This window comes from Carcharhinus amblyrhynchos, chromosome 9 (genome assembly GCF_965287045.1).
Source record: "Carcharhinus amblyrhynchos chromosome 9, sCarAmb.v2.hapA, whole genome shotgun sequence".
In the NCBI taxonomy this organism is placed as follows: domain Eukaryota; kingdom Metazoa; phylum Chordata; class Chondrichthyes; order Carcharhiniformes; family Carcharhinidae; genus Carcharhinus; species Carcharhinus amblyrhynchos.
The window spans coordinates 67465102-67484146 of NC_137332.1; the positions used below are offsets into that span (position 1 = coordinate 67465102).

Here is a 19045-nt window from a genome sequence, read left to right on the forward strand (position 1 = left end):
AGTCCAGTTGACTACAAGTGTAGTTCTGGTCTCCGTGCTACAAAACAAGATTGAAGCACAGGAGAAAGCACAGAAAAGATTCGCAGGGATGTGAAATTGAAGAGTGCAATTATAAGGAAAGATTGCAAAGGCTGGGGCTATTTTCTATGGGAAAAGAAAAGATACAAAAGACTTTCAAAGTGTCTAAAAAAGCCATGAAGAAGTTGATGTGAAGTTTCCACTTATAGTTGAATTCAGAACATGAGGGCATAAATGCAAGATAGCTATTAACAAAGAATTCAGGAGTGATTTCCACCTGCAGAGTGGATGAATGTGGCACTCGCTGCTCCAAGGAATGGCTGAAGTGGATAACAGTGATACATTTAAAGGGGAAGCTTGATACATGCTTAAAGGAAAAAGGAATGCAAAATTGTGGTGGCATAGATCAGTTAGGCCAAATAATTCCTCTGCTATAGGTTCCATGTCAAATTTCATAGTTTAAATGCTGGTTTATGTTGCTCCATTTTGCTCACAAATAATGCAATCTCTTACTGAGTCACATTTTACTGCTTTTGAATTCAAAAGATGTAATCCTCCAACTATTTATCATTATTAGAAGTGAATGAGAATGAAAGTTCTTAGAACACAATTACGGAGACGAACAAAAAAGAATCTTCACGATTAAAAATCCTTTCTTTCTCTTGGAATCTGCATTTTAATAAAATATATTCTGAAACACTGGTTACAGCAGTTGCATATTAATTGCAACAGTTCTTGTTAACTTTAGTAGTTTATTTTTACATTTATTCCACAGTTATAAATCAAAGGTCACACACAAAATAACACATACATGAAAACAGAAATTTAATTTTGCACTGTAGAAAATTATGGCTTCCATACTTCGTGCACTTTTAAAAAAGCTATATATAAAATAGTTCAAATAGGGACAAATACACTGACAAACTCAAAAGAATTTGAAACACATGCTCAAAATAATTGTCACTTCTTAAGGTTAAACTAGAGACAGGAAGCTGAAATAGATTAAATTTTAAAATGAATGCAGACAATGCTTCAAATTCTTTCATTTATGGCTCTCTCTATTTCTGCCATTTGCTTGTGTCCTTCACATGTAGCCTTCTGTGTCACTATGGCCAAACGTTCATGGTATTGTTCCAGGTGAGCCAGCAATTTGGAATACAGATTCTGTTAGTAGGTAAATCAAAAAAGTTACTGTGTATCCTCATCTTCTCCTTCAGAATATTCTTCTTTTCCCCATTTTATTGCTTTGAAAGGAAACAGATACCACGAATTCTACCAGTACCTTCCAAGTGGACATTCAAATTCAGAAAGATCTTTTTGATGAATGCCCTATATTTAATATAGTAAAACACACCAAGGCACTTCACGAAAACTGGAAGCTGGTTAGCCTAACTCTTCTCAGGAAAAATCTAAAATCCATTTTTAAAGAGGTTGTAGCAGGGCATTTATAATCAGGCAGAGTCAACATGGTTTTCAGAAAGGGAAATCATGCTTAACAGATTTGCTAGAGTTCTTTGAGAATGTAACAAGCAAGGTGGATAAAGGGGAACCACTAGCAAAGGTGTATTTCAATTTCAAATATGTATTTGATAAGATGCCACATCAAAGGGAAATGATCACTGTGTTAAGGGTGATAAAATAACACAGATAAAGGTTAACAAGCAGGAAGTGGGGAGAGATGGCTCATTTTCAGCCTGTAAACTGTAGCTAGTGGAATGCCACAGGGATCAGTGCCAATGCCTCAACTATTTACAACCTCTATTAACGCCTTGGATGAAGGGACCGACTGTATTGGGACATTGGAACCTATCCTGAACTGATGGGACCAGTACGAACTGGATGGGTTACGCCTGGGCAGGACCAGGACTGATGTCCTACAGAGACTATTTACTAGAATAGTTGGGGAGGGTTTAAATGAAAATGGCAGGGGGTGGGAACATATGCAAAGTGTCAGAGGAGGGGGAATCAAGGACAAAAATAAAGATAGAAAGGGGAGTAAGAAAAGTGATATGTAGAGAAAGCAAGGGCTAGATTCAAACAGGGCCACAGTGAAAAAATAGTAGTAACAGGACCAGTAATGTTAAAAAGATGACAATAAGGGGTAAACCTTTTAGAAAAGAGGCGAGGAGAAATTTCTTCACCCAGGGAGTGGTGAATGTATGGAATTCACTACCACAGAATGTAGTTGAGGCTAAAATGTTGTTTGATTGCAAAAGTAAATTAGATATAGCTCTTGGCACTGAAGGGATCAAGGGATATGGAGAGGAAGTGGGGGGGAAACCAAGATATTGAATTCGATGATCAGCCATGATCAAAACAAATGGCAGAACAGGCTCAAAGGGCCAAATGGCCTGCTCCCCCTTCTATTTTCTATGTTTCTAAAGGCTTTGTGTCTTAATACGCAGAGCATTCGCAATGAAGTGAATGAATTAATTATGCAAATATATGTAAACAGTTATGATATTGTTTGTAGGGATTATATGGCTGCAGGATGACCTGGGATTGGAATTGAACTCTAGGGGTATTCAGTTTTTAGAAAGGGCAGACAAAAAGGTAAAGGTGATGGAGTTGCATTGCTGGTTAAAAAGGAAATTAACACCAAATTGATGAAGGATATTAGGTCTGACAATGTGGAATCTATATGGGTAAAGCTAAGAAACACTAAGGGGCAAAAACGTGACTAGGGATTGGATATAGAAACCCAAACTGTAGTAGTGATGTTTGCAATGACATGAAACATGAAATTAAAAATGCATGCAATAAAGGAACATCAGTAATTATGGGTAATTTTAATCTGCACATAGATTGGGAAATTACTTCACCCAGAGAGTGGTCAGCCTATGGAATTCGCTACCGTAGAAAGCGGCTGAGGTCAAAACATTGTTTGCTTTCAAGGAGTAATTAGTTATAACACTTGGGGTCAGGAGGATCAAAGGATATGGGGGGAAGGCGGGATCAGGCTGTTGAGCTGGATGATTAACTATGATCATAATGAATGGCAGAGCAGACTCGAAGGGCTTGAATGGTATCTTCCTGCTCCTATTTTTTAATTTTCTATGTATTGTAGCCAAATTTTCTGACAATACAAAAATAGATAGGGAAGCAAGTTGTGAGGGGGATACAAAGTGTCAGGAAAAGGAGGTAGATAGGTTGAGTTGGCAAACCTTTGGCAGATGAGGAGAATGATGTGAGAAAACGTTAGGGTTGTCCCACTTTGGCAGAAAGAACAGAAAAACAGGGCATTTTTTAAATGATTGGAAATTGTCAGCACATTGCAGTGTCCTTGTCATGAATTACAAAATGAGCATGCAATTAATGAAGAAGGCAAACAGATTGTTGGCCTTTACTGCAAGGGGGACAGATAAAAGGGAAATCTTGCTATAAATGTATAGGGTACAAATGAGATACAGTTCTGGTCACCTTAGTTAAGGAGAGGCATATTTGCACCGGAAGGAATTCAGAGAAGACTCATTAGGCTAATTCCTGTGGTGAAAGGATTGGCTTATGAGGAAAGGTTAAACAAGTTGGACCTACGCTCATCAGAATTTAGGATGAGAAATGGAGTTGACAGGGTAGATGCTGAGAAGATTTTTTCTCCTTGTGGGGGAAAGTTGAACAGCAATCAGACTTTCAAAATGAAGGGGTCTCTTGTTTAAGATGGAGATGAGGAGGAAATTCTTCTCTTTTGAGCACTGTTAATGTTTGGAATTCTCTTGCAAGCAGCGGAGACACAGTGATGTAATATATACAAGGCTGAGTTAGGCAGATTTTTGATATAAAAAAAGGAATCAAATGGTATAGGGGACAGGCAGAAAAGTGGAGTTATGGCCAATTAGACCATGATGTTGTGAGACTTCTTACCACATTAGATCAGCCATGATCTTCTTGGCTGACAACAGGCTCGGCAGGCCAAACTGCCAAGTCTTAATCCTATCTTTTATATCCTTACCAAATAAAAATTGACATCAAGCCACACGACAGCTTTAGTAGTAGAATTACGGAGCTGAAAACACAACTGCTAGTGATGGGAATAACAAAAAATAATAATGTTTAAAGGACCAGAATTGACATAACACTTATATTGGAGGACTGAGGACAGTAAAGAATCTGCATGTCTTCTGCAATAACTGCACACTCTCATCTACATGAATAAAATTGAAATGAAGCCTCAATTTTAGAGCTGTTTTCAAAATAAAAAACATGGTCCATAACTTCAAGTGGAGTGGCAAATGAGTCAGATTGCCACTCCACTCAGTTAAAACCTTGAAAATTAGCCCCTTCTATCTTGCCTGACTTTTCGACTATGTGCTGTGCATCACATTCCCAGGGTATATTGTCAAGGGCAACTCAGTTGCAGTTAAGTAAACCATGCCCCTTTTTACAGCACGAGCTTCTATAAATCAGATAACTTTAAAGGTCCAGCCAAGTTTAAAGATCTTTGGAAAGCCAGTGATAAGGTAGGTGGATAGGATTGTGGAGATTTGGGTTTGGAAGAGTTGGGTTGTGCTTGGGGTGGGGAGGACGCCGGTGCTATAGTTCAAAATTGTTTACATTCTTTTAAGTGTTTCTGGGTAACTATTGTTGTAACACAGTCGGAACCATCCAAAGTTTGCAATTTAAAAGCGTATTTTCGGGTGGCTCCCAGTGCAGGGCAATTACTGAGAGGAAGTCTGAACTTCCCAAAAGAATTGCCATGCTATCCTTACCTGAGAACCTCCAGCGGGGAGAGGGCGAGCAGAATGCATCCCTGGGGTACTTCCCAGATACAGTGCCCTGCAGCTCAGTTGTTATCGCCCATTAAGTATGAATATGTCACTTCTGCTGAAAATAATGATCAGCATGGCAAGTTTATTTGTTTAGGAAAAGCTTTGACTTTAACAGTAGCTCAGCAACTGGTTTCAGAGATACTGACAATTCACCTATAATTAGAAAGCTAAATCTGGGGGGAAAAAAAAGGCTTGAGATAATTTATATTTTGCACAATGCTGAAAGGCTTGCTAACAAGATTAATTGACCAAAATCCTCTCAAACCTCAATCTAGGACATGATACACTTTGTAAAGATCACTCTTCACTTAAAACCATATTCTATTACTTCTGACACTAACAAGTAGAAAAGAAAAATACAACTCTAATCCCTATAGCTGAAACAGGCATTTTGGAAGTGGATTACATCCCCCCTACATTGTATAATTTCTCTCTCAAGTGGCCAGTTGCAATTTTTGATGAGAAAAAAATTCAGTAAGCCAGCCAGTGGCTTAGGTTAATGCAAGTCACTGCAGATTTACATGGTCAAATCCCAAGTCACGTAAACCTGATAAAAAACCTGGTTGGGTTGTTCCAATAAAGCTACATTGTAGATTACAGCCTCTTTTTCATATTGCTATGACATACCTGACATTCCGATTCATCTTTAGTACAGCTCTCTTGCAATGTCTGGCTTTTTGTCAGGTATTGTTGGCGTTCACTGTTTATTTGTGCAATCTGCTCAGATACCTCCTGGCTTCGTTGCTTAAACTGATCAAACTCACTATTCAAAAAGAATACAAAAGAAAAATAAATTCCATATACTTTTAAATTTTGTGCTGCAACATATGTTAAAACAAATAAGCATTTATTCCTAAATGATTGAGTTTAATTTACAAGATTAAAACCAGCAGCTCAAATTCAAGAGTGCGTTTCTCAAGAATAATGAAATTGTGTTACTGTCGAATCTATTTCCACAAAGCCAAATAAAGATGGTGCTGCTTCTGAAATAAAAGCTGTCTCTAATCATTAGAATGGATGCTCCAAGTTATTATGGTTGCACTGCAGTTCTGATACAATGATGATAACCATCTGAAACAATTAACAGGGCTCAAATCACATCACATTCAACTATGTGAAGTTCTTTGCTTTATTGTAAAGGATGTCTTAAATAGACATCCCAAGATCTAACTAACATATAACTCATTTCCTTCCACAGGATCATAGAACCCATATAGTGCAGAAGGAGGCCATTTGGCCCATTGAGTCTGCATCGATTCTACAAAAGAGAGTATCTTACCCAGACCTTCCCCCTCTCCCAGTCCCGTAATTACCATAGGCAATCCACCTAACCTGCACATCTTTGGAATGTGCAAGGAAACTAGAGCACCCGGAGGAAACCCACGCAGACATGGGGAAAACTTGCAAACTCCACACAGACAGTCACCCAAGGCCAGAATTGAACTCTCCCTGGCATTGTGAGACTGCAGTGCTAACCAGTAAATAATTAAGTTTTGCAAACTGTAGATTAACATATAATAATACATATAATTATGAAAAATGTTTTTACTTTGTAAAAAATATTACTTATGCACTCATGTAGGTTTCAGCGAGGCTCTCCAATTTCCTTGGTGATAGAAGATTCAGTGAAGTCTCTCTCGCCCTCCAGACATTCATTGCAAATAGCTCCTTTCCCCATGTCTTTTCCCCAAACCTCCTCCCCAGATTTACTCACTCAGCAGTTCTTATTCCAAAACCCCCCCGACACATACACACCCCTCTTTCCAAACCCTCCCCCCCCCCCACCACTCACTCAAATTAGCAGCCTGGCGTTTCAACAGCCTTACAGCAATACTGAGCTGACCTGGAACCCCATCGGTCCCTTGATAATCAAGCCATTGAAAACAGAAGCTGATTCAGTACAAGCAGGTAAAGCTTGGACTTGGCTGCTCCCTCTTCGCTCTTCCCCCCAGCCCTTAACGCCTGCCAACTCTACTGTTCCACCAAGCAGCTAGCAGCAGAGTGTGCCCTTCCAGTGAGATGAGTGGCAACAGTTGATGCAAATCTGAGTGCTAGTAGTTGGGATTTGGGGCCAGACATGAACTGCAATGGGGCACCTGGACAACTCAGGCTTAGCAATCAGCTGTAAGCACAAGATCATGGTTGAGTGTACCAATATCTATGGTGGAGGACAGAAAATCATTCTCAAATGTGAAATTCCATACTTGAAAAGTCAGAATTCACCAAAAGACAGAAATTTCACATCTCTATTGGACCCAAGTATCCTGCTGTTGATATATTGACAAGGAATTATAATATGCAGAAGTGTATTTGCCCAAAACAGATAAACAATAGTGTTTAACAACAAGTAGTGGCACCCAACAAAAAAATGAACACAAATAAATGAAAAAGTAAAAAATGGAATCCATAACAGTTTTCAGAACTTCAAAAACAGATTAACAGAGCATACTCATCATGCTGAGCACACTGCTTAGACCATTTTGTCAACAAATTGCAATTATGGATTTTGAAAGATGTGTATTATCACCAGTCCCAAAAGGAAGTCTGAGACAGTTAAGTTTACATACATGGCTACTGAATCAAGGTCATGTGCCCTAGCTTCCTGCTTCTTATGCCTCTGCATCTGTAGCTTATCCTGTTTTTCAAATTTTGAGCCCAGAATTCTTTTCAACCGAGTTTCTTCTGTCTGCAGATTTTTCAGTTCCATTTGTTTTCTCTCTTGCTCATTTTCTTCATTCCAAATCTATAGAAGAGTCAAGACAAAAACATATTCCTGTAAACGTTTTCACTTTTAAGAGATAAAGGCACAACACTGACCACCTCTCTAACTGAAGTGGACAAGGTAGCCGATTGCAACAAGGTCTTAAGATTATCTTTCATATACAGTACTAGTATGTGAAGAATTTTCTTGAGGATGTCCATGAACATATTTTATCCTAGAAACAGAGGAATAAAGATAAACTTGAAAAATTGCAGCTTTTTCATTAGAACAATGCATAAAACAGTAATACAATGGAAATGTTAATAATGAAAGAGTGCGGCAGGTTAGATAAAACAAACTGTTTCTTGTATTTATGGGCCCTAGAACTACAAGGCACCAGTACAAGGAAGAAATTTAGAACAGAAGCGAGGAGAAATATCTTCAGAGTTGTGAGAATGTGGAATTCATTTCCAGAGTGGAAACAGAAGATGCCAACATTCAAGACACATGCATGAACTAAAAGGGGTTGGTTGAAGGGCTTAAGGTACACGGTGAGTAAATGTGATCACAACTATTTGAACATGAGGAGAGTAAAACCCAACACAGTTGGCCTAAATGGTCAGTTTCTGTGTTGCAACTTCCACGTATATCTATAATTAAAAAAGAAGTGCAAGTGTGTAGGATTTTGAAGTGTAAAATAAAGCCCCCTCAAGCAATTGTACCAAAACATTGATATCAGAGGGTGCAGTGAATTTCCTGTGAGAGGAAACTTTGGAATGCATCATCCATCAGTTAGTCGACTTCACTAGTAAAATTGTAAGATTTGAGTCATCCTGAAATTTGATTGGAGAAAACAATTACTAAGAACTATGTATCTATCGTTATAACAAAAGTTTAAACTTGAGTACAGATCTCACCAGAGGTACGTGTAGAAAAAATGTGGAAAAAAAACTTTTCCAATTGGCTCATAACCATTACTTTTTATCGACCACACAGATTTAGTCAAATATCTGACAGGTAAGAAAAACTACTACCCATCACAGTTGGCTATCAAACACAAAACATCCAACACCACCACACAGTCTACCAACACATACTATATCACCCCTAGTCCATCCCAGTTATTTTGGCAACCATGCTTTGAAATCCACCATGTGGAGATGCCGGTGTTGGACAGGGGTAAACACAGTAATCCACCGCCATATTAATTAAATTTATTACCTAGAATTTACATCATAGAAACAGGCACAAACCAACTAATCCATGCCAGTGTTTTCTGTTCAAGTCTCCTCCTACTCACCAGAATAATCTGCTACCTTTTTGCTCCGGTGTGCTAATCAACAATTCCCTTAAATGCATTTGTGCTATTTGCCTCAATTTGAAAGTCTTCTCATGAATTCTGTTTTGGATTTATTAGTAACGATCTGATATTAATAGCTTTTAAGTTTTCAACACCCATTCAAGTAGAAACACCTTTTCTACATCCAACTCATCAAACCCTTTCATAAGTGTTAATATCACATCTCAGTCTTCTCTTTGGGAGAATAAATTCTCTGTCTTTTCAGTCTTTCCTGACAGTTATAACAACTATTCTAATTTCATCCTTGTACCTTTCCCAGTGCTTCTACTTCCCTTTTATAATAGATTAGAACTGTGCCTCTAATTATATATAATTAAGGCTTATATATCTGCCTCTCAAAAATCCTTTACAATCACCCAATTTAAGTCCTCTATCAACCTTAAGTTGAAGAGAATGGGCCAATCTAGAAGTTCAACAGCAAATTATTCACACACAATTTGAAAACAATAGTATAATAATTTTAAGGGGTTAACAAAAGGTTTGCAAAACATTACACAGAATAAATATTGTTAAACACAGTAGAACCTACTTACCTCAGTGTTCATGTTACTTATAAGCTCAGATCCAGCCTGACATTGTTGCAATAAGCTGCAGTAAGTTTCTAGTTCTTTGTTTTGGAAGTTGGTAAAACTTGTCAACTTGTCCTGAAGTTCCATAGTTCTATCATTTTTCTTTTGCTATTAAAACGCACACAAAATTGAATTACAATGGGCTGAGTATCTCTGTCAGCTACTTCAATGCGAGACATATCAGCTAGCATAGCTCTTGCCAAGTATTTGCTAGCATTGGGCTAGGGACTGATGATAACAAGCTGCAGCACTTTCTCTACTCCAACAATTCCCAAGTCGTACAATAGGGGCACGCAAAGTTGGACAGTGCACAATTCAGACTCAGTCTCTTTCACTTTGGTTTTCCTAAATAAAGTGGCATATGCACACATTCATCAAGAATATTGAACATAAGAACATAAGAAATAGGAGCAGGAGTAGGCCATCTAGCCCTTCGAGCCTGCCCCGCCATTCAATAAGATCATGGCTGATCTGTCGTGGCTCAGTTCCACTTTCCCGCCCTCTCCCCATAACCCTTAATCCCCTCTCTTATCAAGAACCCATCAACCCGCTTCTTAAAAATATTTAGCGAGATCAGCTATGTTACCATAACTGATCTAGGGAGGCATTGTCTGTAAATAGACTAGCTGTAATTCAATTTAATGTCTGTAAATAGACATTAAATTGAATTACAGTGGTACTAATAATAATAGTTATTACAGTAGTAATTTACAATAGTCTGTATAAATAGACGCTGTAATGCAATTTAATTTTCATGATCAAGTGGGGGGTATCGAACCATTGCCATTTAGCCTCTGCAAGACTAAGGCCTGTGAACATAAGAAATAGAAGCAGGAGTTAGACCACCAAACCCTATAAGCCTGCCTTACAATTAAGTACAATCATGGCTGATCTATGCCAGCCTCAACTTCTTTTCTGTGCTAATTCCCTATTACCCTCTATTCCTTGATCTATCAAATATTTATCCACCTCGAATTAAAATGATTCGGCCTTCAAATTCCAGAGATTCACCACACTCTATGAGAAGAAATTTCTATGCACCTCAGTTTTAAATGACCTGCCCTTTATCTTGCAGCTATGTCCCCTTGATCTAGACTCTCCCACTAATGAAAACATTTTATCATTTAGCCTACAAAGTCCCTTCAAGATCTTTATGTTTGAATAAGGTCACCCCTCACTCTTATAAACGCCAAGGAATACAGACCCAGGCTATTTAGTGTCTCTTAATAAGATAACTCTCTCATCCCAAGAATTAGCATGGTGAATATCTTTTGGATTGACTCCAATGTTATTATATCCTATTTTAGGAAAGATGACCAAAACCGTATGCAGTATTCCAGATGAGGCCTCACCAACACCCTGTACGATTGCAACAAAACCTCCCTATTTTTAAACTCCAACCCCTTTGTGTGCCAAATAACAGTGCAGGTTACATTAACAGGATTTAAAAAATGAACAGAGTGCTGCAAATTCAAAGAGAGATAAGAAAATTGAGACTGCCTAAATCACACCAGCAATTAAAAGAGGATCAGAGGTCAGAGGGATGGAGGTTTGTGAAATGAGACTTTGAAAGATAGGAGCTGTGCAAGAGAAAGAAAGCTGGCTAAATAAGTTGGAAGCAATTCAATGATTTTCAAGAATTTTACTGAGATTGGACCAAAATACTACACAAAGGTCTGATAATCACATTTAAAAACCATTCAGCATAAGGGTAGCAAGTAAATGTTACAAAGGACAAAGAAAATAATTCAGTACTGAATTAACTGCATTGCATAGTTCATAGGCTATCCTTAACAGTTAAAACAATTTGAAATTTCAAGTAATTTACTTTGTAATGCATTTAAAAATAAAATGGAAAGACATCCTAAAAACTAAGCAGTCTAGAATGTATCTTTAGGATGAATAGCGATTCATCAGTCGGGGAACCCTATCTAACTCTTAACCAGTAACCCCCACACTGAAAAAAGTTCCATGTATGAATGTCAGACCCTGGCAAAATTGGCTCAAATAACTTACTAAAATCCACTGATTAAAAATACACTTGACATCAAAGCAGCTGCCAGCACAGGTGGTTGTATGAAAGTACAATTTACTGTTAACAATTTTAAGAGATAGGAGGTGGTGAGAAACATCTTACCATGGCTTCCTTCTTCTTTTCAACCGTCTCCCTCATTGTCTGTATCTCTGAGTTCAGTTGTTCTGGGCATTCCACAATCAGAGGCTTGAGATGTGCTTGGATTTCTTTTGCATTGGCCATCTCCAATTTTATCTGGCCCTTTTATTAACAAATAAAACTAGATTAGGAACAAAAAACATTTAGATTTGCTAACTAACACACTAATATTACAATAATTTTGATTTTGGAAAGGGCATCATACAGGATAATCTCACTACTATCGCACTAAAATAAGCCTTGACAGAACGAGCTCACTCCAATGTAGTGTGACTTCTCTAAAAATTCTCCTGGCTCTTCCACACAGACTCATACTGCATCCTCCTGGCTTATCCTAACAAAAGAGTTCATCTGAACATCACAGTTGACTCGCAGATTATGTTGCCTTGTTCATTAACAGGGATGTTCAACTTCACCTGCAGATAAAGATTTCCATTTCACTTGAAAAATATGAAGTCACCCTTACAAGAGGGGGCAGGAATTGAATGATAAGATAAAGTTTATAGATATGAAACTTTGAAGCAAATAAAGGTCACATGCAAATGAATGTGATGGCAATTATTGGTGTTACACAAAATCTTCCAAGTTGTTAATGGCTTACAATACATAAAATTATAGCTATAATTTAGATACTGATACATCAGTTGAAAACTGATTAGGGTGTACTTACCAGCATTTTGTTTCGTTCTGCAATTTCAGCCTTCAATTGTGCAGTTGCATCTTGAATGGAATTCTGAACAAAACATAAAAACAGAGTGATACTGTTCTGCGTATATGGTTAAAGACAGCAGCGTTTCCAAGACACAGCCTGCTAGTCAAAATGAACTTGATCTTTTGGAAAATTGTCGGTGTAGACTCAATGGGCCAGATGGCCTCTTTCTGCACTGTAGGGATTCTATGGTTTGGTTAGAAATCCGACTCTTATCAAGTTGTTGAACCTAATGACGTGCACCCCAGTGTCATATAAAATGGGGAATATGTTCTGCCAGCTTCTGGCTCATATATTTAAACAATTTACTTTGGTCTATAGTCATTGCAAGGAATTGGCAAGACGTCCATGAAGTCCAATATTAAAGAAGGTAAATCAAACCCTAAGAATTATAAGTCATTTACTTTGATATACATACATATAATTAATAATCAGACATTTTTCTGTGATCACTTTGTATACCACAAAGTTGTTTGTGCATAAAGCAAGGATCAAATGGGAATTTTCAATAAATAACCTTTGCTACCAACTGGAGTGATGACTCAAAATGTTGTAGAACCTCAGTACTGATAGGAAACAGCAGTAGCTTTAAAAAGTAATTAATCATTTTAAAATCATTGGTCAACTCCTTTTGAGGATCCGATGCTTGAATTGATCTTTTGTTTATTACTTCTGTTGTAATTGCAGGTCATTTGGTATATCCATTCTCTCCCATTTAATCAGGTTTATTTACTTTCTTCTTTAACAAAACATTGTGCAAAAAACTTGGCAGTAAAATTTAGATCCATTATGGGACTAATAGCACAGAAACAGGTCAATTGACACAACTAGCCAACGTTGGCATTTATGTTCCACATGAGCCTTAGACAGCAGGTTCTAGCAGTACTACTAAATATACAGCAACATGAGAGGGGAGGAATTAAGTGAGAGTTAAGTACAAATTAATTAAGATGCCAATCAGATGAGGATGTAGTATCCATAGGTTTGTGCTGAGTCTGCTAATCAGAGGATGCTACAAGGTGTATTCCTCATTGTGATACTTGTGACATTTAGTTTAGGTTACATTTTCTCTACTATTATTTCTGTAGTATTACATCTTAAAACAAACTCTAGCAAATCAGGTTATTTAATCATATTGAAGATCTAAAACAGAACTTTGTTAGATGTCCTAAAAGTAACAGTACATTATTGTCTGATCACCAAACTAACCTGAAACCCCACTGTTAAATTTTACACATTTTTACACTTCCTTCCTTTCAAATTCAGCTATTTTCTGCCTGTGGGAAATTGGTGTGTGCGAACTGACTGCAGTGTTCTACAGCACAATAATTATTCTCTTAAAATCAATTGGTTATACAGCACTTTAGGAATTGTTGTGGGCTTTAATGTCAGCCTTTTAATTGATTACAACTTTACCCTTCAAGTACTCAGACCAAGTCACAGAGTTCACTTAAACAGCTATTTTAATCAAGTTCTATAGTGGGGTCCCTGGAAAGTCACAGGTCAGTCTGTAACAAACCGGAGCCCCAAATTCAGGGAAATACAAGTTATAGATTCAAATTCAATTACATGTAATTAGCACATACCAATCATGGTGTAGGAGTTATCACTACCCTCTCAATTATTGATTAAGGTTACATCATTCAGATATTAAAACCAATCACAGTCACTTTACGCCTGCTTAATTAAAATATCAAATCAGCTTGAGGTTTTTAATTGCATGAACTGGTTATTGTCTCAACTATCATGAAACATCCCAGCTGTGTCTGAATGTTAGAACACAAATTAACCGCAACGTTGGCATTAATAGCCCAGGCTAAGTCTTCTTTATCTTCCCTTCTTATCTGGAAGGACAATCCAGTCATAAACACAAATCATTCTAATGTCAGCCTTAATGGCCTTTCCCTAGGCTCCTCCCCCCTTATCTGAATGGCCTGTCTTTGTAAAAAAAAGCTTGTTAGCTAACTAGGTGCAGGATATAAATATATACTTTTTTAACCCTTTCATTGGCTAATATAGCCAATATTCTTTTGCATAATTATTAGTATGGTATGATTCCCCCTCAGGATTCAAGCATTAGTAATTCAAGTTATTTCTTTGTATTAATAGTACAGAGGGAAGACCTTGCCATTTCTTATTTCAGAAAAGGCACAAACCTTATTGAACCTTATTGAAATGGCAGAGGTGATAGCGGATGCCTTAGTAATTATTTATCAAAACTCGCTGGACTCTGGGGAAGTGCCAGAAGATTGGAAAACAGCTGATGTTACGCCACTGTTTAAAAAGGGTAGCAGACAAAAGGCAGGGAATTATAGGCCGGTTAGCTTAACGTCCAAAGTTGGTAAAATGCTAGAATCCGTCAAAGAAGAAATAGCACAACAAATAGAAAAGAGTGGTTTGATCAAGCAGACGCAGCACGGATTCGGGAAGGGGAAGTTGTGTTTAACGAGTTTATTGGATTTCTATGAGAATGTGACTAATGTGGTAGACAGAGGGGAACCGGTGGATGTGGTGTTTTTAGATTTCCAGAAGGCGTTTGTTAAGGTCCCTCACAAAAGGCTGCTGCAAAAGGTTAGGGTGCACGGAGTTGGGGGTAAGGTGTTAGCATGGATTGAGGATTGGTTGTCTAACAGGAAGCAGAGAGTTGGAATCAATGGGTACTTTTCTGGTTGGCAGCTGGTGACTAGTGGAGTGCCACAGGGATCAGTGCTGGGGCCTCAACTGTTTACCATTTACATAGATGATCTGGAGGAGGGGGCAGAGCGTAGGGGAACGAAATTTGCTGATGACACAAAGATGAGTGGAAAAGCAAATTGCGTGGAAAGTGCAGAAAGTCTGCAGAGATCTGAATAGACTGAGTGAGTGGGCGAGGACCTGGCAGATGGAGTATAACGTTAGCAAATGTGAGGTTATCCACTTTGGTATAAATAATAGTAGGAGGGATTATTATTTAAAGGGCGAAAAGCTGCAGCATGCCACAGTGTAGAGGGACCTGAGGGTCCTTGTGCACCTAGTCTGCAGGTGCAGCAGGAGGTCAAGAAGGCGAATGGAATGTTGGCCTTTATAGCAAGGGGGATAGAATATAAAAGTAGGGAGGTCTTGCTGCAACTGTACAGGACACTGGTGAGGCCGCAACTGGAGTACTGTGTGCAGTTTTGGTCCCCACATTTGAGGAAGGATATATTGGCCTTGGAGGGAGTACAGAGAAGGTTCACCAGGCTGATACCAGAGATGAGGGGGTTAGCTTATGAAGAGAGATTGAATAGACTGGGTCTGTACTCATTAGAGTTTAGAAAGCTGAGGGGGGATCTTATAGAGACTTTCAAGATAATGAAGGGGCTAGATAGGGTAGAGGTAGAGAGATTCTTCCTGCTTAGAAAGGATAGCAGAACTACAGGGCACAGCCTCAAAATAAGTGGGGGGGGCAGTTTAGAATGGAGTTGAGGGGGAACTTCTTCACTCAAAGGGTGGTGAATCTCTGGAATTCTCTGCTCATTGAAGTGGTGGAGGCTACCTCGCTAAATATATTTAAGTCACGGGTTGATAGATTTCTGATAGACAAGGGGATTAAGGGTTATGGGGAGAAAGCGGGAAAGTGGAACTGATCCACTTCAGATCAGCTATGATCTTATTAAATGGCAGGGCAGGCTCGAAGGGCTAGATGGCCGACTCCTGCTCCTATTTCTTATGTAACATGAGCATACTTACTTGTTTGAGACGATATTCACGGTTTATGACTTGTTGCAATTCTGTAATTTCTGCAGACAGCAAGTCAATCTTTGCCTTTTGTTCAGGTGGTATGGTACTGTCAAAATTAATGGTTTCTGATATGAATTGGTTTTATATAGTTATGAAATTTACATACTTTTATCAAATCATAAAAACCAAATCCAGAGTACACATTTTAGAAGAAATACAGTAGGTACCAGTCTACTTCACTATACTTTTAAAAATTAATGGTTCAGGTGGCAGTTCTTCAGTTGAAAACTTGTCTCATAAGGTGCAGAGTTAAGATATAAATTTATCAGCACAATGTGCCACAAAAAATGTGCCCAGTTTTGTAAGGCCATTATGGAAAGAGCTAATTAATGTTGCACATTAAAAACAACATGACAAAAAAAACTTTACAAGGTGACTATAGAATATCAACAGTAGTATAATTACAGAGATAATATTTGTAAATTAATATTCTCTCAGGAAAGTAAAACAAAAGTAGCAGTGCGCTGAAAAGATATTGGGGGTGGGTGGGGGTGGGGTGGAACGATTCTCACAACCTACTACACTGCTCTAACCAGGAGGCCAGTGATCGGGGCATGGGGGGAAGGTCACATGGCCTGTGATTGGGAGGCTGGCAGTGTGGAGCCACTGTGCACTCGCCAATCTCCGCTCCAACAGATCATCGCATGCGCAGTGGTCCACTCAGTGCTATGCTGCCAGACTCTTCAGCAGGAATAGGCCCTACCTACAACTTTTTAAATGAGATTCACGCTAATGTAGAGTGTGGGAGATTACATTTGAAAATCCCGCTGAAAAGACGAACAGGATTTACTCTAGTTTTTACACAAATTTGGAGAATTCTACCAGTGGTATTTCAGACAATGGACATGAAAGGACAGCAATATTTTCATTGAATCAATTCAACTCTGTCCAGATGCCTCATGATTTCGAATACTTCTAACAAATCTCCTCTCAACCTTTTCTTCTCCAAAGAATATTTTCTGCACCCTTTCTTAATGCTTTCACATCCTTCGAAAGTGGTATTCAGAATTGGATACAATTCTTCCAACAGAGGCCAAACCAGTGTTTCATACAAGTTTAACATAACTGCCTTGCTTTTGTACTATATGACTCATTAATAAAATCTAGGATGCTGTATGGCTTACACACCACTTGGTCAATTTCAATGATTTATACACAGCATCACCGAGATCCCTTTGCTCCTGTACCCCTTTTACGATTTTATTTTACATCATCTCTGCAATCTCTCTACCTAAATGAGGCCCAATGATACTTTACAATATTTCTTCCTAATAATACAGTATATGCAGTTGTCTTGCTTGCTTAACTCACGGTCTATGAAATGTACTAAGTGCATTTAATTTAAATGTGGGTCATTTTTCTAGAAACTTTAATTTTTTGTCTCAGATATAAAGTAGAACAATTTTCACTAGTTACTGTTTGTTTTGATTGAATACTCCAGTCGTGATAACTAGGAAGTTGTTCAGCATGAAATGGCAATATGAGGTTTCTGCAGACGTGCAATGCAGCTGTTATGCAAGTATTACCAAGACTGCTTTTGTTAATGCATATGCACAGTGGTTAGCACTGCTGCCTCACAGCGCCAGGGACCCAGATTAAATTCCCAGCCTGGGGGACTGTGCTGAGCCTGCACATTCTCCCCACATTTGCATGGGTTTCTTCCCACAGTCCAAAAGATGTGCTGGTTAGATAAATTGGCTATGCTAAATTCTCCCTCACTGTATCCTAACAGGCACTGGAGTGTGGTGACTAGGGGATTTTCATAGTAACTTCATTGCAATGTTGATGTAAGCCTACTTGTGACACCAATAAATAAACTTAAAAAAAAACATTTTGAGACATGCCTATCAATCAGAATCTGATTATATACACAATACAATTTAATCTGTTACAGACAAAGTTAAGATCCACTTACTTAAGACTTTCAATTTTGTATTTCATTTCTTCATTTGATGAAAGCATCTGCTGCATCATTTCCAGATTCAATTTCTTTGGGGAACAAACACATTGGTCAGTAATTCTACCAACCTTTTACTCTTGCAACATGAAGAAGAGATCATTGAGTTCAAGAAACACTTATTGTACTGGTCTCTAGTCCAAATAATCAAAACACATCACAATTGCGTAGTAAAATAAAAGCAAAACACTACAAATACTCAGCAGATCAGGCAGCACCTCGGAGGAAAGAAAGAAGTTATAGTCATGACCTTACATCAGAACTAGAAATTTAGAGATGTACCAGATTTTAAGCACAGAAAAAAGAAAATTCTATCCATTCCATACAGCAAACATTGGTAGGAGTTGTTTATAGTCCTAAAACAGTAGTGGTAGTGTGAACATGGTTATTAATAAGGAGATTAGAGAAGCATGTAGAATGGATAACGATCATGAAGATTTCAATCTGTATATGGATTTGGTAAACCTAATGAACACTAAAAACTGTGGAGGACGAATTGCTGGAGTGTGCTAGGGATGATTTTCTAAAGCAGTATGTTGAGTAGCTGTCTGGAGAACAGGCTATTTTAGATCTAGTCTTGCATAACAAAAAAAATCTTGTTGCAAAATAACCTTTAGGAATGAGTGACCATAACATGATAGAATTTTACATTGTGTTTGAAAGTGGGGTAACTCAATCTGAAGCCAGGGTACTAAATTTGAACGAAGGAAATTATGAAGGTATGAGGGACAAATTGGTAGAGCTGAATTGGGAAAATACATCAAGGTATGATGGTATATAGGCAATAAATAGTATTTAAACAACAATCACATCGTTTGCAACAACCACTTTCATTTAACGAACGAAAATCCAAAAAAAAACTCGGTCAACTGTGGCTCACAAACTAAGTTACAAATTGTATAGGATTAAAGAAAAAGCTTATAAATTTGCCAGAAATAGTATTAAGTCTGAGGATTGGGAGAATTTAAGGGTACAAAGGCGAACCAAAGAACTTACAGGGAAAATAGAATATGAAGGCAAATTAGTAAAAAAA

The 19045-nt window shown here is 38.2% G+C and overlaps 1 protein-coding gene across 1 annotated transcript in view; it reads right to left on the bottom strand.

Annotated features, from left to right (window-relative positions):
- Positions 1-693: 693 nt before the first annotated feature.
- nuf2 (UF2 component of NDC80 kinetochore complex) overlaps positions 694-19045 on the bottom strand; it is a 46516-nt gene continuing 28164 nt past the window's right edge. The window contains exons 7-14 of the mRNA XM_080196617.1: positions 17971-18044; positions 16005-16101; positions 12258-12320; positions 11552-11689; positions 9379-9522; positions 7352-7527; positions 5412-5547; positions 694-1182 (exon numbers count right to left, since the gene is read on the bottom strand). Coding sequence (XP_080052743.1) covers positions 1051-1182; positions 5412-5547; positions 7352-7527; positions 9379-9522; positions 11552-11689; positions 12258-12320; positions 16005-16101; positions 17971-18044 — 960 coding nt within the window. The 3' untranslated portion in view covers positions 694-1050. The remainder of the gene's footprint in view (positions 1183-5411; positions 5548-7351; positions 7528-9378; positions 9523-11551; positions 11690-12257; positions 12321-16004; positions 16102-17970; positions 18045-19045) is intronic.